The sequence below is a fragment of the Tachysurus vachellii genome, chromosome 1 (assembly GCF_030014155.1).
Source record: "Tachysurus vachellii isolate PV-2020 chromosome 1, HZAU_Pvac_v1, whole genome shotgun sequence".
In the NCBI taxonomy this organism is placed as follows: domain Eukaryota; kingdom Metazoa; phylum Chordata; class Actinopteri; order Siluriformes; family Bagridae; genus Tachysurus; species Tachysurus vachellii.
The window spans coordinates 23,781,739-23,805,310 of NC_083460.1; the positions used below are offsets into that span (position 1 = coordinate 23,781,739).

At 38.0% G+C, this 23,572-nt stretch overlaps 2 protein-coding genes across 2 annotated transcripts; one reads left to right on the forward strand and one right to left on the reverse strand.

Annotated features, from left to right (window-relative positions):
• The first annotated feature begins 8,411 nt into the window (after positions 1-8,411).
• On the forward strand, positions 8,412-12,209 carry atp5f1b (ATP synthase F1 subunit beta). Its single transcript, XM_060878586.1, has 10 exons — positions 8,412-8,569; positions 9,221-9,394; positions 10,060-10,234; positions 10,321-10,442; positions 10,599-10,783; positions 10,884-11,042; positions 11,119-11,241; positions 11,327-11,539; positions 11,661-11,862; positions 11,953-12,209. The coding sequence occupies exons 1-10, from the start codon at positions 8,464-8,466 to the stop codon at positions 12,048-12,050; spliced, it is 1,557 nt and encodes a 518-aa protein (XP_060734569.1). The 5' UTR covers positions 8,412-8,463; the 3' UTR covers positions 12,051-12,209.
• A 2,592-nt stretch (positions 12,210-14,801) lies between these two features.
• Positions 14,802-19,803, reverse strand: LOC132851620 (retinol dehydrogenase 7-like). The gene is made up of 5 exons (XM_060878592.1): positions 19,658-19,803; positions 17,785-18,099; positions 15,912-16,170; positions 15,652-15,815; positions 14,802-15,540 (listed from the first exon to the last, which is right to left on the reverse strand). The coding sequence occupies exons 2-5, from the start codon at positions 18,095-18,097 to the stop codon at positions 15,317-15,319; spliced, it is 960 nt and encodes a 319-aa protein (XP_060734575.1). The 5' UTR covers positions 18,098-18,099; positions 19,658-19,803; the 3' UTR covers positions 14,802-15,316.
• Between the last annotated feature and the right edge of the window lie 3,769 nt (positions 19,804-23,572).

Consider the following 23,572-nt stretch of genomic DNA (forward strand, 5'->3'; position numbering starts at 1 on the left):
AATCAATGCTATTTTTTCTACTTATGATAACCAAGAAGTTTGTGAAATGAGATATCTTACTTTTTTCCTGATTTTTTTTTTTTTTTTTTTTTTTTTTTTTTTTTTTTTTTTTTTTACAAATACTCTTTCACGGATAGATAAAATATAAATATGAAAACTGTAGCAAAGACGGAGTATTAAAGTCAATGAAATATAATGGAAAAGGGCATAGTGCTTCTTTGGTCTGGAGTGCAGATGGTGGTGGGCGTGGAATGAGGTGTTTTCAGACCTCTGTGATCAGTTTGCTGGAACACAGCTGGCTGGATGACTGGATAAATGGTGCTGTTGTACATTTCAAAGCCACTCAATGCACTTTTATGAGTAATAACATTACCATATTACACAGAGCATCTACATCTTACTTTTTAAAGCTGGAAATATAAACTCTTTGGTAAGTGTGAAATTTTTACATCTGTATATACTCTATATACAAAATGTGTAGCATAATCAATATGCTGTTAAATGTTATGTTCTAATCAGCACATGATTTTATTTGTGAGTTGCAATGAATTGTGTGGATTTTAATTGAACTGAATTGCAAAATTGCAACATGTGGAAATAGAAAACATACAATGACTGATATTCTTAAGTTGACCTGTTTTGAAGTTATTTTAACTTTTTAGATATCTTACATTTCTAACACAGTACCATTTTCCTTTTCCAAGACTGTTTTTGTGCCTTCTGTTTATTTTTATTCTACTTTACTCTATCTAGTATGTTTTAATAAGAGAATCAGGATCCAGCAGTTCTGATTCTGAATAAACTCTATAGAGTCCATAGAGAAACAAATTCCTGGTTAATATCAGACACAGACACAGACATTTACATCACCAAAACCTAACCAAAAGATCCTTTCACAGACATACCAAGTAATAATGTTATATGGCACAGTAATTTGAGCCATTTACAAAGCGACTCATCATTGCAGTCATCTGGACTTGGCTACACTAATTGAATTGCCCCTCCCGAGAGTTCCCTCTGAAATGACACAGCCGGACGGATATTAGCACAACAGTAAATGTTATTCCACTCCTCCTGCTGCATTCATTAATCATCACTGTCTGTCCCACTCCCTTTCTCTGTCTTACTGGATACCTAGGAAAGTGCTGAGAAAGTGACGAGACTCCAGAGGGAGGATGATTTGCTTTAAACGAGACAGACATCCGTCTGTGGTGAAGAAGAAGCGATCCCTGCATCCGCACAGCCACCCGTCTCCGGCTCTGTGCTGCGCCTGTGGACTATGCCTCATGCTGGCTGGGATCAACATCACCCTTTTGGGTGCTTTCGGCTTTGGTAAAATTCTTCCGGCTAACAATCCACCCATCATCATTGGGCCCCTCCTCCTTCTGGTGGCACTTTCATTTTTTGCCATGTGTTGCATGTTTAGCCGCCAGCATTCTGCTCAATTTTCTCATGCCAACACAAGGCCAAACCACTGGGGTTTAATGAGTGGAACCGCATTCGAGATGGAGACCAGCGAGAACACACTTCAGGACACTACGGCCATTCAGCTCAGCCCGACTAACTCTCAATGCTCCTCCCACCAATCTAGTCCCAACCACCTACCTGCTGTCATGCCCCATCAATCAGATACTGCTAACCTTCCGAATGGAAGTCATTCATTAGGTCAGCTGTCACCAAGAGAAGATGATATGGTTCCGCTTAGCTCATATGATGAGAGATATACATAACCTCAGCTTAGCTATGCTATATTAAACCTTCTAGTTTGCAAGAAGCAACACTTCCTACACCATCCTTTAAAAGTATTTCAGCTTAACATGATTAAAGGAAAGCTCTACAACACAAAGACCTGCTCTCTCCTGGCTTCCCTCTCACTGTAGACACGTAATGACAGAAACTCATGCGTTCATCTGACACAGTGGAAAGGAAGACAAGACTTCTACCTCATCCTGGTGATTTGTATTTAAATGTCTGTCTGTCTGTCTTTCTGTCTGTCTGTCTATCTATCTATCTATCTATCTAAATTTGAAGAATAGAGCTTTGTATAGAAAATTGTGTCTAATTCAGGCACTATAGTCACAATAGAATAGTTGCTATGATCCTCTCTGACTGTACACATCTTCATTGAAGAACAAGAAAAGAAGTTATAACAAAAGAGCCATAAAAGTCAGTTATAATGTATATTATATACATTATAATGTATATAATATACATTTTTGTAGTATTATAAATTATAAAATTATAAAATATGACCATATAACACCAATTTTGGAAATACTTCACTGGCTGACGGTGTATTATAGGGTTCAGTTTATATTTGTTCGTAAATCATTAAATGGTCAGACCCCGACCCCTACAGTCCTGTTCGTTCGCTTAGGTCAGCTTATCAATTGCTTCTTGACACCAAAAGGTCATCAGAGCGACACCCACTGTGTCCTTATTTAAAAACCGGGTTGAAAACATATTTCTATTCCCTGGCTTTTGTTTAATTCTGAATTATTGCTGTTATTTTATTTTGGTAATATTTATTTATTTTATTATCTGCATTTTATGATGTACAGCACTTTGTGTTTAACTTTGGCTCTTTTAAAAGTGCTTTATAAATAAAGAAGTATTATTATAGGCAAATGGTGGGCAAACGTGATATTCATCACAAATTATGTAAACTTTCTTCTTCTCTACTATAACTCCACTTGTTGAGGCAAGATTTGGAGATTGAACTTAGGGGCATAGAAACTTTTATCACCACCACATATACATAACAGCACAGTGGAATACTTCTTGGCAGGTGAGGAGGTTGGACTCAGAGGATAGTGGCAACTACAATACAGCAGCCCTGGAGTAGAGAGGGTTAAGGGCCTTACTCAACTGCCCAGCAGTGGCAACTTAGCAGTGCTGGGGTTTTAACCCTGACCTTCCAATCAGCAACCCAGAGGCTTAACCACTTATCTAGATAATCTGCGTCACACCAGTTCCTTCAGTGAAAAACTATTTCAAATTTATTAGATTTATTTGCTTATGTTTAGATATTTTGTAAAGCATCATAGTGAGTTCATACGAGGGAATTTGTGAATACATATTTGCAATCTGAATTTAAATTGAGGCATAATACTGATAAACATTAAAAACTCAACAGTGGTATTTTGGTGTTCCTGGGATTTGAACCCACTCACTCATTTTCTACCGCTTATCCGAAGTACCTCGGGTCACGGGGAGCCTGTGCCTATCTCAGGCGTCATCGGGCATCAAGGCAGGATACACCCTGGATGGAGTGCCAACCCATCGCAGGGCGCACACACTCTCATTCACTCACGCAATCACACACTACGGACAATTTTCCAGAGATGCCAATCAACCTACCATGCATGTATTTGGACCGGGGGAGGAAACCAGAGTACCCGGAGGAAACCCCTGAGGCACGGGGAGAACATGCAAACTCCACACACACAAGGTGGAGGCGGGAATTGAACCCCCAACCCTGGAGGTGTGAGGCGAACATGCTAACCACTAAGCCACTGTGCCCCCGATTTGAACCCACAACCTTCTTTATTGCCTGATCCTGTGCTCTGAGCCCAACATCCAAAGTTGGGATATGCAAAGAAAAAAATTCACTGTGCTGTAATGTATATGTGACAAAATAAAGGCTTCTCTTCTAATAAAGACTTTGCTCTCTAAGCACCACTGATGCTGCAGACATTTACTTAAAAACATTTGTTGTTATAATATAATATAATATAATATAATATAATATAATATAATACAATATATATGTTGTTTGTACATATATATATATATATATAAAGAATAGTAAAGAATAAACTAATTAAGTCTCATAGTCTAGTGTTGAACTTACTTATGGCATTTGGCTGGTGGCCTTCTTCACAGTGACTTACAGAAAGTCTTTATCAGTAAACACATCCTGATACTGGCTCACCGGGTCACAGACTATGAATACTCATAAGGCTCAAATACAGCATTGTCCTTTGGCTGAAAACATTTACATTTATAGCATTTGGCAGACACCCTTATCCAGAGCGACGTACATAAGTGCTTAAATCTCTAACATTGAATACATTAAAGGGGGGCACGCACTTAGTGGTTAGCACGTTCGCCTCACACCTCCAGAGTCGGGGTTCAATTCCCGTGTGTGGAGTTTGCATGTTCTCCCCGTGCCTCGGGGGTTTCCTCCGGGTACTCCGGTTTCCTCCCCCGGTCCAAAGACATGCATGTTAGGTTGATTTTCATCTCTGGAAAATTGTCCGTAGTGTGTGATTGTGTGAGTGAATGAGAGTGTGTGTGTGCCCTGTGATGGGTTGGCACTCCATCCAGGGTGTATCCTGCCTTGATGCCCGATGACACCTGAGATAGGCACAGGCTCCCCGTGACCCGAGGTAGTTCGGATAAGCGGTAGAAGATGAATGAATGAATGAATGAATGAATGAATGAATACATTAATGCTGGCTCACTAGGTTACATACTTAAGATACCATGAGTTTAAAACATTTGTTCAAAGTTATAATGAAAAAGTGTCAATTTTTTTTTAAAATGCAAAAGATAAGAAAAGAAGTGCTAGTTGAAGTGTTTCCTGAATAAGTAGGTCTTCAACCGCCGCTTGAAAATAGCCAGTGACTCAGCTGTCCGGACCTCTAGGGGAAGTTCGTTCCACCACCTTCGTGCCAGAACAGAGAAGTCTTGTAGTATACTTGCCTCTTACCCTGAGAGGCAGTGCGAGGAGTGATGCAGCTACCGGAAACCAGTGGAGGGATCGCAGCAGCAGGGTGGTATGCGAGAACTTTGGCAGGTTGAAAACAAGCCGTGCAGCTGCATTTTGGATCATTTGCAGAGGACGGATTGCGTTCATAGGTAGACCTGCCAGCAGTGCATTGCAGTAATCCATTCTAGAAGTGACAAGAGACTGAACAAGTACACAAGAGACTGAACAAGTACGAAGAAGGTGCAAGAAAACCTTTCGGGGTCGGCACGCATATTTGAGTTTTGGCACATGATTTATGTCTGATGCCCTTCCTGACACAACCCTCCCATTTTATCCATTTTATTCCCTGGTTCCTGGATCCTGTCTTTGGACCACCAGAGAATATAATCAGTATAAATAGAGTGCTATGTTGAGATATATAAGTAATATGCAAACTGGGTTGTAAGACATTGTACAGGAATTACAGTGCTTCAGTAGAGATCAGGTAAAACCCTTCTGTCTTAACCCTTTTTCTGCTCTAATATGTGATCTCAGGTAGCAGTAGTCCATGCTTATTTATGGATGGAAAATATACTAAATATAAATCATCTTTACACACGTATGATAGATTCTGCACGAGCACATTAGTAAACCCAACTAGGGAATAAATGCAACTAAAATAAACACAGTGTATTTCAAAAGACAGGAGCGATAATGTGGTTATTAGAGCTAAACTTTTATTTACACAAAATGCTAAATGCTGTCTTATCATGCAGGTGCCAGTGCATCCAGGACAAACATCCAAACACTGCAGTTAATGTTGTTACCGCTACAATCATGTTTGAACAGGGTCACAGCAGCAGCACCATCTGTGCATTACAGCTCAGTTACAGCAGCCTCAAAGCAAAGCAAATCAGCCTCTAATGTCTAAAAACACATCAGGACTGGCAAACAGAGGTCCATCTCCTAATTAAAAACATTACACTGTATAATCACTGAAATCATTATAAGAAAAGTAAAACACTGTTCAACTGTAGGCTTCTGGGTAATGCTCTTCGATGTTGGTAAGGAAAGTATAATGTAAAGTAAGGAGTGTATTGAAGCGATAAAGGGATTTTTTTTTAAAGGAATTGATCCAGTAATTTATTTGTGCTGGATGCTGCTAAATTTTGCATATGGACTTGGGTTAGTTGTGTGAGCTAACCTAGAGTTTTCTTTATAATTATTACTTAGAAGCATGCAAATGTTATGTGATGTTGCTGTATGTGAGTATACAAAATATAATAATTGAGACATGCATAATATTGCATTATTTATACAGTATGTGTATGGGCCATAAAGTGTGAACTGTACCACTTACACAATCCATGGCCTTTATGCAGTTGTTATAACAGTACTGTACACTAGAAAGTGTTGGCTTCGTGGTTAAGATGTTGACGTACGCATGTTGTACATGTTGTACTCACTTGTACAAATGACATGAATGTATAGTGCTCTGGATTAAAGTTTCATAATGACTTGTAAAACAAAAACCTTGTGGAACGTAGTTACTCTCATTTACATTTACATTTTATAGCCTCAATGCAAAGTCTCATCTTGAATGATCCAGCCTCATTAAAGGACAATGCCTAGGTAAAGCAAGCAGATTTTCAAGGACAGACTAAATCATTTTCTTGAAAGCTCTGCGTGGAGTATCAGACATGTGCACCAACAATTGGAGAAGGGAAACAGGATGCATAACTGTGACATGTTTTAGTGCTTTTAAACATAAATGCATTTAGAATGATTATAAATGTTATTTAAACCATTTAATTGGAAATCTGAGAATGTAACTGGGATAGGGATAAACCTGAAAGACCAATTAAAGCAACACAATTTGTACAGCTAATACAATCAGCCATCTAAAAAGTTTTACATGCTATTCTATGCTATATGGGATGCTCAGTGGTTAAGGTGTTCGACTACTGACCGGAAGGTCATTGCTTCGAATCCCAGGTCCACCAAGTTGCCATTGCAGGGCCCCTGAGCAACGCCCTTAACCCTCAATTGCTCAGATGTATAAACTGAAATAAGAAAATGTAAGTCACTCTGGATAAGAGTGTCTGCTAAATGCTGTAAATGTAAATGTAAAATGTAGGTCGACGTCTTTGACCACTAGCGCCCTCTAGTGGACACTCGAGGACAGAACCATTTTTCAACACGGTTGGTTAGAAAGTTTAAATGTTTCATTAAGCTTAAACTCTAATCAATAAGATATCAAGGCTCAGAGCTTAAAAAAAATCAGTGAATCAGTGTTCTTGGTGTGTTTATGTACTTAGGAATCAGGACATGACCCGGAAATGTTTGGCAGACCAAACCCTCTGCTGGTGGAAAGTGGTAATTTCCTGAGCAGAAGTTACATGTAATAATAATAATAATAATAATAATAATTATTATTATTATTATTGTTATAATAATAATAATAACACAAATAATAATAATAATAACAATAACAATAACAGTAATAATAGTAATAATAATAATTATTATTACTATTATTACTGTTATTATTATTATTATTATTATTATTATTATTATTATTATAACCATAATAATAATAAAATCTGCTCCTGGTGCTTGGCTAGTCGCATTATTCTTCATTGGAAAAACTATATAAAGAAATGTTGGACACCAAACAGATGCTCTTGAACACATTTAGAGTATATAGGAAAATGCAAAACTTGTACTCCTTATTTATGGATTGTACAGTTTTATTCTGTATTTATTAGTGTTGATAAACATATTTATTTAATTAGAGTACACGTTCTCTAAAGATTTCATTTAATTCACAAGTAACCATTCTGGTCCATTAAAGAACTATTACTGGTACAATATTACAAAACATTTAGTTATATGGTTTTAAAAAGAACTTCAGTCACCAGGCAAATAACCCATCTCATGGTTATATATTCAGACACCTTAAGAACATATTAAACGAAATAAAATGTCAGAAGAGAAACAGATAAAAACATTACAAATAGTGGACATGTAATAACATTTTATTGTTATTGACTTCCTAGCATGCAACATATAGAAGGTTATATAGCTGTATGTCTAGGATTTGTCCTTTGTCCACTTACATTAGTGTCATGTTCTTCATAATGTTTTGTCACATTTCAAAGGTTAGAACTTATAAACCATGTAGAAAAACCCAACATGGTCTGACCACCTACCAGTTTCTAAAACACATACTGAAAATATCATGTTATTGTCCGGGTTCCTTTATTAATGGATCAGTAAATGTTATAAATCAGTATATGTCTAGTATCTAAGATTACTATACATCGTGTATTATTATATCTATATCTAAGCTTGATGTATGATGTATCATTCATCTTCAGTAATCTGCTTCAGTTATCCTGGTTCTAGTGTATCACGGCCTAACCCAGGAACACTATGACACTTTCTGTTCAAGGGAAACATGGTATTACATGCTGATGCTTCTTTTTTATTGTATGTGCAAAATAAGTCATTGAGTTTAAAGGTGATTTAAATGATCTGGCAGAATTATTGTACACGAAACCACAAAGAAGTCAAGAGCACTGAGATTAAAATAGACACCAAGAATACAAGTTTTCCATTGACTCCTGTCTATGAAGCTGTCCTTCAGAAAAGCACGCATGCGCAATGTAGGCGCCGCCATGCTCGGCGCGTGCGCACTCTGGACACGCCCTGGCTGTATATAAACTGTAACAAGCCGCCGTCCTGTTCCACCTTCAGCCATTTTGACGATGTTGGGAGCTGTTGGACGCTGTTGTACGGGGGCTCTGCAGGCTCTCAGGCCCGGGGTTACCACCCTGAAGGCTTTTACCGGAGCTCCAGCGGCACTGTATACTCGTAAGATACACACTCATTAGTCTTCTGTGTTGCTTCACGAGGTTTTGCACTTAAATGAATGACGCGTCCTGAACGAGGGCCGCATGCTCAGGCCTCAAACTGTTAGCGCAGACGTTTCACACTAGAGCTCTTTAATATCAACTGTGTGCACGAATTAATTGATTAAGAATGACGCGTCTGCTCAATACGAAACGTATCGGGAAAGTAGCATTAATGGTGATCGCGTTAAAACCGTAATGACCTTTATGTGTCACGGCAACACGAAGTGACACGGATGCTAAGTGAGATTAGCCGGTAAGCTAACAAGGTGCTAATGTAGCAGTTAGCTGAGTAACGCTGTATATATTAACATTGTTTGTTTGTAAAACTTCCGGCTTCCTGCTTATTTATTTGACGTTAATGTGGTGTAACTCAGCGCTTTTTATTTGTTTTTATCTCGCTAACCTGTGTGTGTATGTGTTGTGACCGGCACCGACAGCTAGCTATTGTAGCTAATGTTTTGACCTCGAGCCGCCGACATGCAGCATTAAAGCAGCATCAGAAGTTTTAAGAAAATAAAACGTAACCTTTGCGTCTTTGTGAATGTTTTTTTTTTCACCCCCATTGTCTCACTGTGGGTTTGGTTTTCTTTTCCCCGTCTGTATTTTACAGGCAGGGATTATGTCGCTCCTGCTGCTGCTGCCGCCGTCGCCAGCGGTCGCATCGTGGCGGTCATCGGTGCCGTCGTGGACGTCCAGTTCGACGAAGAACTCCCACCGATCCTGAACGCCTTGGAGGTCGCCGGTCGTGACAGTCGGCTCGTCCTGGAGGTGGCTCAGCATCTGGGTAAATGCTCTGAAACAGCTTTTACTTGTAAAGTGTCTTGTATTAGGGTGGCTTGATGGACAATGATACACGATTCACACCAGTGACCAGATGCACTAAATACTTCATCTTAAGAAGAATCTTATGTTCTTAAAGCAACGACATTTACACCTGTACAACCCAAAATGAATTGTTTGCATCTATTTGTTTTATATTTTCTGTTATGTGGTTATTTAAGAGTTAGAAGTTTAGATATGTTGGGCTGTTGTTCACCAGGAGTGTCAATAGCCGGCATTCTGTTCACCTTAAAGCAAATCTAGTACAGTAGGTGTGTAGTTAAGACCGCCTGAACCCGCAGGTGAGCCTGGGGTTGTAGTTAAGCCCTGCCAAAAGATGGGCAATATCCCGATCACTGTTTACATTAGTTAGAATTCTTCATATCAAGTAGGTTTTCTGTTCAGTAAAATATCAACAAAGCAGTAGTTTACTTCAGTGAGTAAGTATTTGCTTTTCACAGCTTCTACTTATAGAATAAAATTTATACATAGTATGCAATTAGAGATTGGGTGAGATCATTTACTTTTTGGGTGGTTGGGCTTAGGATTTGAAAGGAAATGTTTGTAAAGATCAGTATAATTTTAGGGATTTGGTAGCGTATAAATGTTTTTTATTTTTTCGTCCAAAAGGGGAGAACACTGTTCGCACTATTGCTATGGATGGTACTGAGGGTCTGGTGCGTGGCCAGAAGGTTTTGGATACTGGTGCCCCCATCAGAATCCCTGTGGGACCTGAGACGCTCGGCAGGATCATGAACGTCATTGGTGAGCCTATCGATGAGCGAGGACCAATCACCACAAAAACGTAAGAACAAATGTGTATCATTGTGTAACATGGGAGTTTTGTCCCACAGATTTAATTCTGGAAAGTAAAATGTTTTTTGTATTTAGGACTGCTCCCATCCATGCTGAGGCCCCAGAGTTTACAGACATGAGCGTGGAACAGGAGATTCTGGTCACAGGAATCAAGGTGGTTGACCTTCTGGCCCCTTATGCCAAGGGTGGAAAGATTGGTAAGTTTTAGACTTTTGGCAGAAAGCAATTATTCCATATTTATATAAACTTTTGAGATTCATGTTTGTAATTTGGGATTGTGTAAATGAGCCTTTGAATTGATTTTTTATTTATTATTTATTTATTTTTTTCTTTTCTCTACAATATTTGTGTAGGTCTGTTTGGTGGTGCTGGTGTAGGAAAGACTGTGTTAATTATGGAGCTGATCAACAATGTGGCTAAAGCCCATGGTGGTTATTCCGTGTTTGCTGGTGTGGGTGAGAGGACCCGTGAAGGAAATGATCTGTACCACGAGATGATTGAGTCTGGTGTCATTAACCTGAAGGACACCACCTCTAAGGTAATTCAAGTTTATTACATATTTGTCTAGATTTTTAGCGTCCCTTTTTTCCTGCCATAGCAGAGAGCTGGCTAGACATTAACGTTTTTTCTGCCTCCAGGTCGCGCTGGTGTATGGACAGATGAATGAGCCCCCAGGCGCTCGTGCCCGTGTGGCTCTGACTGGTCTTACTGTTGCTGAATATTTCCGTGATCAAGAGGGACAGGATGTGCTGCTTTTCATCGACAACATCTTCCGCTTCACCCAGGCTGGATCAGAGGTAATTACTGACAGATATCCGACTCTTCATAAAGTGTGACTCTGGCAGGCAAATTTCACATCTTGTCCTTTTTCAGGTGTCTGCCTTGCTGGGTCGTATCCCCTCTGCTGTGGGTTATCAGCCAACTCTGGCTACTGACATGGGTACCATGCAGGAAAGAATCACCACCACAAAGAAAGGTTCAATCACATCTGTACAGGTTTGTACCTGCTTTTATAGCAACTGATTTTTGACTTATTTATTTTGAGTATTTTGATTGGGTTTGAATTCTTGATGTTTTTCAGGCCATCTATGTGCCTGCTGATGACTTGACTGACCCTGCCCCTGCCACCACCTTTGCCCACTTGGATGCCACCACTGTGCTGTCCCGTGCCATTGCTGAGCTGGGTATCTACCCTGCTGTGGACCCTCTGGATTCCACCTCCCGTATCATGGACCCCAACATTGTGGGAGCTGAGCACTACGATGTGGCCCGTGGTGTACAGAAGATCCTTCAGGTATGTAGCATGTAATGGAACTCAAGGTAGTTTGAATGCCTGAAGTTTACAGTGAATTTCTGATATTTGTTTAACCCTAATATTTTCAGTTTTGCATTAATGATCATGCATGTCTTTGCAGGACTACAAGTCTCTGCAGGATATTATTGCTATCCTGGGTATGGATGAGTTGTCTGAAGAGGATAAGCTGACTGTAGCTCGTGCTCGTAAGATCCAGAGGTTCCTGTCCCAGCCCTTCCAGGTGGCTGAGGTCTTCACTGGACACATGGGCAAGTTGGTGCCTCTGAAGGATACCATCAAAGGATTCAAGAGCATTCTTGCAGGTCTGAAATTTCCTCCATTAATTCAGTTTTGTTTCTATAGGTAACAGGTTTATAGTTCGTTCTTATTGAAGCTCCTTTTATCTTAAACAGGAGAGTATGATGCATTGCCTGAGCAGGCATTCTACATGGTGGGTCCCATTGAGGAGGTTGTCCAGAAGGCAGAGAAACTGGCTGAGGAACATTCGTAAAAGTGTTTGAACAAGATTTAAAAAAAAAATGCAATGGCATGAGAGGAGCACTTGGTTTGTAAAGCAACATTCAACAATTGTAACTGTTTGTCAGTCATTCTGAAGTTATATTTAATGTTTCCAATAACAAAGATGGAAATAAATCTGTCTTACCGTGAATTGTGCAGTTTCTTTTGTCTATGATCTGGGCATTGAGCTAAAAGCTTGGTCACTGGGCCTACTGTAATTGTTCCAGGTAGAAATGCACTGATCATGCTAATGCGCATTGACTTGGAACCCGATCTAATAAATAAATGAAAAGAATTTTTCACTGGATCTAATGAATGTATGAATGTTAACACAAGGTTAAAATTGCTGGAACATGAAATATAATTCTTATAGAGTCTTATACTTCTAAGACTCAATATGCACCATTCTGTTTCCTTGCTGATTTACAGGGAAATTAAATATCAAGTGTGCAAAAGATCACTAGGAGAATAATTAAATTGGCCTGTGGTGAGCATTTTGCATGTCGGTGATTTCACATTGGTTTAAAACCTGATCCCATAGGATGTGCTTTGACTTGACCACTGAAGTGATTTTTCATGTTTTGCTGTTACAACTTGGTGCTGGAAAGGGTGTTTATGGTCCATAAAGTGGGTTGAAAGAGAACCAGAATTTAAGTTGTGCAAGTATTTGACCCTGTTGCTCTAAAACCTTTTGTGTTCAATATAATTCCACCTTATATTCTACCAATATTGAAGTCCTAAGAGGCATTGTGTGCTGTTTTTATTTTTTTAAATTTTGTTTTTAAATATTTCTTGTTTGGTCTTGAACATGACTTAATGTTCTCATTATCTTTGCATGATAATGTGCTAGAGGCAGCAAAAGTGCAGTAATGCAGCATCGTGGACAATGGCATGCTCTTACTTTGATCAAAGACTTGTGATTGACATCTTCCACATAAATGTCAGACACTTAAGGAGGCAGTGATGTCTGTATTTTTATCATCTGTATGCTCCTACATCACAAATTAACACAACTATCATTTTTAATAAGTGACAACAAATACAATTGACAGTATTTGAAAATAAAGGCTTAAGGTTTAAATAATTAAATATTAACAATGTGGTAAATGTGGGAGGGGATGTGATAGTCATGATCAAGACAAAGCAACTTGTATCAGGATAAAAAAATTATCATGACTAAACAAAAAAGAGAAAATATAATCATGCATGGCATCTTAAGACTTCACAGGGCTGTAGACCAGAGCCAACTACAAGAAGCAAAACAAGTCCATGATGTAGTTCTTTAGTTTTTAGTTTAGTTTGGTTTGAACATCCTCTGGAGATTTTAATAGATTTAATTTTAGAATTAATAGATTTTATTAAATATATTAATAAAAAAATTATATTAATAAAATGAACAAATCATGGCACAACTGCAGGCCTGTGTAAAGAAGGTCGTCCATCAAGTCAGTGACGGTGTAAGTGGAAGACTTGAAAGCTGCTGTTTGTCAGTGGTCCTTATCCAGGCTGTATGCACGTGAACAATTTTGCATCACAAGGTCAGCATTACAGATATACGCTACTGATGTAGACATATCCCAGAAGACCTTAAAGCTAAGTTGTGTTGATCAAATGGCAATGAAGTTCATTTCTGCTCCAGGTTGTGACGCCACAAAATATGGAAATGTTTAAGGAAGTGAATACTTTGCTTGTCCACAAAGTGGTGCTCTTGTGTCAGGACTTCCTCCCTCTCCTGCTGCCTGCATATCTTGTTAGTTTATATTAGTAGGAGGCCATCAGTAGAGATTTCATAATGCCCCTGATGTTAGTGCTCTGACACGTGTGCTTATTTTACACATGTGCATACCCTGCATTTTTCTGGTATTACTGTGGAAACTGTGTCAACATTATAATACAGATGTATTTAAAGAGACCTCATTATGAAGTTAAAGGAACATTTGAGTGGTGCAAAAAAAGGTGAAGTAACATGATCAGACGAATTATTCTGACTGATCACCTTTATCCTATGATCAAACACAAAGGGTACAAGAGTTAACTCAACAAGTAATAAAAAGATAATGGAAGGCCATATTTGCACAGATTTCAGTGTAAGTGAAGACTTGTGTAAAGGTGTGAACCAGTTGAGGGAATATCATTTAATAATGTTTCAGTTCTCCAGTACAGTTCTAATCTGTGCCAATACACTCTAAAGCTATTCTAGCCACACACACATACATTATATATATGTGTGTGTGTATAAACACTGCTGCTTTTCCACATCTGGATGTGATACACAGCAGTTACTTCATTTTTCAGACAGAATCAAAAGACTGTAAAGTAGAACGTGGAAGAATTCCAGATGTAAAGTGTGTAGAGTTAGAAAATGTGCTGTACATTGTAGATCTTAGTTCCAAAGCATGATTGTTAGTCTTTTGTGAACAGTATTACACAATCTGAAAGCCTGTAAAACCACGTTCTAATGATCCCTAATAAACTTCTTTCTCTTTTAGATAAAGAGAAACATGGCTTTATGTATCATGTCACCCGATCTTACTGGATAACTGTGAAAGAAATAAAGTAAATGCATGCAAAGTATTAATGTGGTGGAAGAAATATTCAGTTTTGTTTCTGCTCTTGTGCTATTATAAAATATACTTTAAGTTTGAAATTCAATCCAATAGATTGAAGTTCTGAAATTAAAGATCAGAATGTTATAGGTAGATCTTAGACTTAGAAAATCCCAACACACCTCTGTGAAACCTGGTCACATGACTAAGTCCTTGTTTTTATTGATACCAAACAAATGATGATTACAGAAATGTACACATGCATATTTTTTATTTTCCATCTTAAATTCCAGAAAACACGTTTTCAGAGCCCAAAGTAGATTATATCAGGGAGGATATCAAACACTTGGAAGTTTACAAAGGATTATATTAATTTGTGATGGGTTATATAATGTGTTTCATTAAGTGCCCTGAAATAGTGGAAATGCAGGCAGGACTAGATAAATGAGATCATAATCAAATCATAAACAAACCAGGCTAGGCTAAAATGTAACATTAACTCGAGCTAGTTAGCTAGTCAAACACATCAAGAAAAACATCAATCGGATGAAGGAATTAGATTTATTAGAACATATGTTTATTTTTTCTGCTTGTTAAATCTACTCTACCCCAGCTAATGACAGAAACTAACAAATAGATTTTGATTTTTCCATCCTTGCTAGAGAACAAAACTGTCCAAATATTGGACTTTACTGTACTTGACAGCCTTAGTCTAATTCACTGCTTTGGCAGGCTTGACCGTGTCTTTAAGTAGCAAGTAGTCAGAAATACAAGTGGGAGCATAAGAAAGTGGTAGCCAGAAAAATTTTGCATCCCAGCCAGGGGAGTAACGGGTACGAGGGCGCACGGCTGAGACGGCATGCTCCATACAGTTCACAACCTTCATCAAGTCACTGTCTGGCATCTTGGAGAACTTCTGTTCCAGCATTTTTTCCACTGGACAGGCAGGAAAAAAAGAAACATACGGTTAACACGAATGTATTATTACACAGTGTAAAACTGTTTCCTCATTATTGAACGCTGAACTTGTCATCTATCCAAATATACCATTGCTTAGGTAGTCGAGGCCATAGTCATCTTTGGTCTCTTTCGGTAATCGTTCCCAGATCATTTTAATGTTTCTGAGTATCATGTCGGTGTCCGTCACAGTGGTCTTAAAGAAACCTGGCTCAATACACAGGACCTTTACTCCAAATGGGTACATAGACAGCCTAAATCACAAAAACATGTCATTCAAATCTAGTCACAAGATGTTTTACAGATACTTGAAAAGTCTGAGAAAAATACCAGTGTCACATTATCACTACCTGAGGGTGTCATTAAATGATTCCACACCATATTTAGACACACAATAGGGTCCTGAAACTGGACTGATCCTGCCAAACACACTGGCCACGTTAACCACACGTCCTCTGGCTTTCTTAATGAGAGGAAGAACACTCAGGGTCACGCCGATGACTCCATCCAGGTTGACAGACAGCATAGACCGGTAGTCTTCCAGGGTCAACCAGTCAGTGGGAGCTGATGGAACTGAGACCCCTGCGTTATTAACCACGGCCCACAGACCTGCCAAACACAGTAAAGATTTAGCGCTTTTATGGACTATTACCTCATTTCGTTGCAGGGCATGATCTTCAAAACACAGAACCTGTCTGATAACACACACATTAAAACCTATTATCTTGCATCCCTTTTCTCCACCAATTATCCAATACAGGAACACAGGGAACCTGAAGCTTATCCCAAGGCAGGGGAGACACCTTCTCCAACCCACGACAAAGAACAATAATCCACCTATTAACACACTATAGACAATTTAGAGATTCCAATCAGCCTACAACACATGTCCTTGGGTTGGACAAAGAAATCAGAGAAACTGGAGGAAACCATCAAAGTATGGGGAGAACATGCAAACCTCCAAACACACAGAGTGGAGGTAGGAATTGAACCCTCAACCCTTTGGAGGTGTGAGACAAACATACACACAACCACACAAACAAATGGAGGACAAATTCAAGGAATAAACTCCTACAGTGATTCTACAAGTGTCTGGAGCTATACTTGTGTGATGAACACCATGCTTTAAAAGAGATTAGAGCCCTGTCTGATCAATAGCTTTTCAACTGCCTTTAGATCTGTTGAATTTATATTTTTATATTTTTATATATATATATATATATATATATATATATATATATATATATATATATATATATATATATATATATATATATATATATATAAAGAAACTCTCCCATCAGGATAGAAATGTTTCATCCTAGGATAATAATAAAACTTTATATTGGACCCAACGCTTGAGCACAAATATGTCCCCATAGCAAAAACAGATGGATGTTACCCATCTGTATGGACACATTGTCCAGTTTAAAAAGAACACCTGTACACTTGCTCATTTACTCAGTCATCTAATCAGCATTTGGCAGCAGCAGCACAATAAAAAACACCATGCAGATTAAGAGCTTCAGTTGGTGTTTACATAAATCATCAATTTTTTTTAACCATTCTGTGTAAACGCCAGAGACTCCCAGGGGATCAGCAGTTTCTTAAATCCCATCTGGAAGCAACAACCATGCCATGGTTAAAGCCACCGAAAGCTTTTATTTTTCTCCTTTCTGAGGTTTATTGTGAACATTAACTGAACCTCTCCACTGAACACTGCATCTGCATGATGTTTTGCATTGTGCTGCTGCCAAATGACTGGCTGATTAGATCCTTACATAAATCAGCAGTTGTTTCCAATAAAGTAGATGGTAAGCATAGACTGCCAAAAGCTTTCTAGCATATTTGTTTAAACATCAGTGAACTTTTTCAAGTTAAAGGCTCTAGAAAATATAAGTGGAAATAGGTTCAAATAAACCCTCCATCTTAACCCCAACCTCCATGTATTATATATCCAAAGAGAAGAATCTCACTGACATTTGATTCATGTGTGTGTTACAGAAATAAATAATATGTAAGACAAAGCTAGGCAAGGAGTAACTTGCAGAAAAAAAAAGAGTAACAAAACTTTGACTGCATGTGTACATATATATCTAGCCCTAATATTAAATTTAAACTGATTGGGAAACGATACACGTTTACAGTTTTAAGCCTTGCTTCAGTAGTAATGAAATGCTCATAATAATGAAGAGCTCCATAGGTTGGATATGTTTTCCTCACCTTTCTGCCCCACTAGCTCCTTGATAGAGGCTGCGGCCTTGTCAATGCTTTCCGGCTTTCTGACATCCAGGTGGACGGTTGACATTCGGCTTGAGCAGGACTTTTTCAGCTCCTCTTCACCTTTTTCTGTAAAACATGCTGCCACCACGCAGAATCCGCACTTGTCCAGATGACATGCTAGCAGTTTCCCAAAGCCGGAGTCGCAGCCAGTGATGTAAACATACTTACTCCCTCGGTCTGGAACTCTCTCCAGCTCACGGAACCAGCGCACCACATAGTACAGGATCACCAAAGCTAAGATATACATCCACATTGCTGCACAGAAAGGAGCAGTTTGGGTGTGTCATAAGTGTTCACATAACATCCTGCTACAGTTTCCTAACATTGTGTGCAACTCTGTAAGCTTCCAGCCAGCATTGCACTGTCCTGCAGATCGCACTCAGGTCAATCACATTTGCAAGATCTGTAGGTCACTCATCAGAAATAATTATGAATTTTGACTTCTAGTCGAATTATCTTTGCTGTTGAATTTGTCTCCAACTCCAATTATGAACCACATATAGGCAAATTCTGTCCTAGGTTACAAAACAATATTATGCTACAGCAAAATGTATGTCTAAATTAACGTATAGGTAAACCAAGCCAGAGGTCAAATCCAAAGCTGCCTTTTAGTAATTGTGGTAGGTTTGTTTTTGCCTAAGTGTTCTGCTTGACTGATTACATATTTTCAAGCAGGTAAAAATTTGTCATCACAATCACTAATTACTTATGAAATAGAGAATGTTCATTACTAGCCATTTTATTTTATTATGGGGTAAATCCTTGTTTCTTTGTATTGCAGAGCTGATCTTCAGAGCCCTAAATGATAAGTGACTGGACTGTTGAATTTCAGTTAATGCGTTAAAACAAACAAACAAAAAAAACCCACAGGGCTCAAAGCGCAACAGATATGAATTCCCAAACCTTGTTAAAAATAAAAAACACCCAAAAGCTACAATTCAAATGAGTGTTTTCAGAAGCTGGTCTTTAATCCGCAGGTGTAAAAGTTTCAATTATTGCACAATGTATTATTATTCATAGTATAGGATCATAGTATATTTATTCAGAATAACGAAACAATTCTGACCCCATAATGGAGTACTTTAAATGGAGGCCAAAGTGCAGAAAAGGATGAGGGAGGGGAACAATATAAAACAGTGTTATCTCTGGATGGTTATTACAGGGCACAGTAAAAGACATTATAGACTCCAGAGTGCACTTTGAGGAAACAAATCATTTGCATCCTGAGTAAAACTAATGCTGAAGAACTGCATTAATGACTTTTCCAGTATCATGTCTTAATAATAATAATAATAATAATAATAATATTACACCAAACAACAAAAGGTCCTCCAAATAGACTCCAATGATGAGATCACGATTATTTTAGTGCAATCACAATTATTGTTGTGTAGACACTGGAATCTGGATGTCAATGATAAATTAAATTGCATAGAAATAAAATAGAAATAAAAGGACAGGGACTTAGTTACAATTTTAACGGCATATGGTCAGATAGGAATTGAATCTACACAGTTTACAAACCTCGGTCATGTTAAAAAGACACACACACACACACACACACACACGCACACGCACGCACGCACACGCATGCACGCACACGCATGCACGCACGCACGCACACACTTTACAACATCAACTGATCATTTATAATACATGCAATTTTACTGCATTAGTTTTAAGCCACGCGCAGGATAGAACTGATTAAAATAAATCCATGCGTTTCTCAGTCTCAGTTAGTCAGTTTAATGCTTTCTATATAAATAAATAGTCAAAACATATGGATTTATTTCGCTCCAATACAAACACGTACCTGCGGTGTTTCGGGATGAGAAGTGAAACCCTTCACAGGAGGAAGTAACTACGCTCTAACCAATTTATCTAAACAAAAGGCAGAGTCGAACTTCCACAGCCAATCAGCGCAGAGCTACGTGTCACGTGATCAACACTCGCACGCATTTAAGTAATATCTAAGGTTAACGTTATAAACTAAAGGTAAGAGTGACTCCAGAAGAAATGTCTGTCATCATATGTACACTATTCCTTTTGGAACACACTAATGGACCATCTGCTCAGATGTGCAAGAGTTTATGGAGAACTTGAATGGTTATAAATGACAGTATATACAGGTGCTGGTCATATAATTAGAATATCATCAAAAATTTGATTTATTTCACTAAGTCCATTCAAAAAATGAAACTTGTATATTATATTTATTCATTACACACAGACTGATATATTTCAAATGTTTCTTTCTTTTCATTTTGATGATTATAACTGACAACCTAAGGAAAATCCCAAATTCAGTATCTCAGAAAATTAGAATATTACTTAAGACCAATACAAAGAAAGGATTTTTAGAAATCTGGGCCAACTGAAAAGTATGAGCATGTACAGCACTCAATACTTAGTTGGGGCTCCTTTTGCCTGAATTACTGCAGCAATGCGGCATGGCATGGAGTCGATCAGTCTGTGGCACTGCTCAGGTGTTATGAGAGCCCACGTTGCTCTGATAGTGGCCTTCAGCTCTTCTGCATTGTTGGGTCTGGCATATTGTATCTTCCTCTTCACAATACCCCATAGATTTTCTATGGGGTTAAGGTCAGTTTGCTGGCCAATTAAGAACAGGGATCCCATGGTCCTTAAACCAGGTACTGGTAGCTTTGGCACTGTGTGCAGGTACTAAGTCCTGTTGGAAAATGAAATCTGCATCTCCATAAAGTTGGTCAGCAGCAGGAAGCATGACATGCTCTAAAACTTCCTTCCTGCGTTGACCTTGGACCTCATAAAACACAGTGGACCAACACCAGCAGATGACATGGCCCCCCAAACCATCACTGACTGTTGAAACTTTACACTGGACCTCAAGCAATGTGGATTGTGTGCCTCTCCTCTCTTCCTCCAGACTCTGGGACCCTGATTTCTAAAGGAAAAGCAAAATTTACTTTCATCAGAGAAAATAACTTTGGACCACTCAGCAGCAGTCCAGCCCTTTTTGTCTTTAGCCCAGGCGAGATGCTTCTGATGACTCCAGCTGCAGTCCACTCTTTGTGAATCTCCCCCACATTTTTGAATGGGAGTTGTTTCACAATCCTCTCTAGGGTGAGGTTATCCCTATTGCTTGTACACTTTTTTCTACCACACCTTTTCCTTCCCTTCGCCTTTCTATTAATGTGCTTGGACACAGAGCACTGTGAACAGCCAGCTTCTTTTGCAATGACCTTTTGTGTTTTGCCCTCCTTGTGCAAGGTGTCAATGGTTGCAAGGTGTCAATGGTTGGACAACTGTCAAGTCAGCAGTCTTCCCCATGATTGTGTAGTCTACAGAACTAGACTGAGAGACCATTTAAAGGCCTTTGCAGGTGTTTTGAGTCAATTAGCTGATTAGAGTTTGGCACCAGGTGTCTAAATTCTAATTTTCTGAGATACTGAATTTGGGATTTTCCTTAGTTGTCAGTTATAATCATCAAAATTAAAAGAAATAAACATAAAATTTTAAACATTAAACATTAAACATGAAATATATCAGTCTGTGTGTGATGAATGAGTATAATATACAAGTTTCGCTTTTTGAATGGAATTAGTGAAATAAATAAAATTTTTGATGATTCTAATTATATGACCAGCACCTGTAAAATAACTTAGGTCTGGGGTGAAAATTTTGTTCTACAAAATACTGTCAGGCTCTTATTATAAAAATGCATCCTTGCGAACTTAAGCTGAGATACATCTGTGATGCAGGTTCTATGTTGTTTTTAATGTGGCTCGATTACGATCATGATCAACAACAACAAAATGTCTGACCAGTTTTCCATCTGTATGAATGCTGGGATTTGGAAATACTTCCTTTATTTGTATTGTTTTCTTGTAATAAGATTTATTTATTTATTTCCGTAATAAGGATACGCTGATTGGGATTTTTTCTTTAATGGCAGCAATGTGCTTTTGTAGTTTCCAGTCAGATGACAACAGTTTAACTTGCGAATATTATAATGTATTGCACTTTTATGAGGATAACATACAGAAAGTGTTGCTAAGTTGTAGGAATCCCACGCTGATAACCATATGTTTATAGCAAATTATTTAGTGATCGTATCATTCTTCTCTAAAATAAATATTCTCATGACATGTGTCATGTACTGTACTGAAAACCCAATTTTTCTAAATCTAAAGACATACATGTCTACACAGTGATTCTCACCAATTCTCTTACTCTTCTGAGTACTTCCTGTGTATGTGGAGTTAAATTCCACAGCACCATTTGTTTACCCCTTGGGTCTTGAAAATGGAACCAAATGTGGAAAAGCAAACTTTAGGCTTGTAATCTGCATTTCAGTTTCCTGAGCTCAATTTCCTGACAAGATGTAATTTTGCGACAAATGCTGTGCTGTAATGTATATGTGACAGACTCAGGCTTCATTCTTTGTTCTTTATGATCATATGCTAATCTGTGCACCAGGTGAAGTGTGAGCTGTGTCCTATAATTACACTTGGAGAAGCCAAGTGATCATATTGATGATGCTAGTGTGGAATGCCAGACAGATGCACTTCTGGACAAGCCAGAAATCTTGCATGGATTTATGGATAATCATGAATAACATACAGTCCTATGCAAAAGTTTAGGAACCGCTGACAATTTCCATGATTTTCATTTATAAATATTTAGGTGTTTGGATCAGCAATTTCATTTTGATCTATCAAATAACTGAAGGACACAGAAATATTTCAGTAGTGAAATGAGGTTTATTGGTTTAACAGAAAATGCACAATATGCATCAAAACGAATGCAAAACATAGCATTTGTTTCTGGAAATATAGAATGAATTGGTACAGTGACTAACAATTGTATATTATACAATTATATATATATATATATATATATATATATATATATATATATATATATATATATATATATATATATATATATATATATTCTGTTTTTTATGTACATTATAGTTTAGTTGTTTGTTTAGCTATGGTGTAAGAAACATGCTGATTTGAATGCACAACAGTCCGCAATCAACAGTTATGCAACATGTGAGGAGGAGTTATAGAGATATATATACAGACATCAGAAACTGAATGCGTTAAAGAGAAAATATGCAACAGGGTCAGGGATGAATATGGACAGACTGGCACAGGGTTTCTAATGATATAAACAATATCAAATGTAATGTTCTGCTACAGACTAGACCTGCAACATTATATTAATACAGTACAAATGCTCTTGAGTCATTATGTGGTTTAATCATGTCTGATTACATTTCGAGCAGATGTAAATAACTGTGCCTTAAACTTTTAAATAGACTTTGTGTTTAAATAAACACAAAGCATTGTAAGAAGGTCATGAGAAAACAGGTGAACGAGTCGTTTTTTTTATGATGGTCATAATAATGTAGTTGCATTTTTATAAAAAAAAATTTTATTTATTTATTTATTTTTACATATTTTTGTATATGAAACCAATGTTTGTTATTTACACAATATTCCCCGTATTTAAAAACTGAAATATAAACAATGTAGTTAATGCTTGAAATCCAATAATATACGTTAATCTTTTATGGTAAAAGGTTTTTCAAGCTGTGATTCATGCTAGACAACCTACATTAGCTCACCTTCCATTAGCTCACGTCTGATCTGGAGAAAGGGCAATTTTTTTGCTCCAAACACTAACAGACACCACTAATCTGTCTCCAGTCTGACTTTCTGTCCATGTTATATAAACT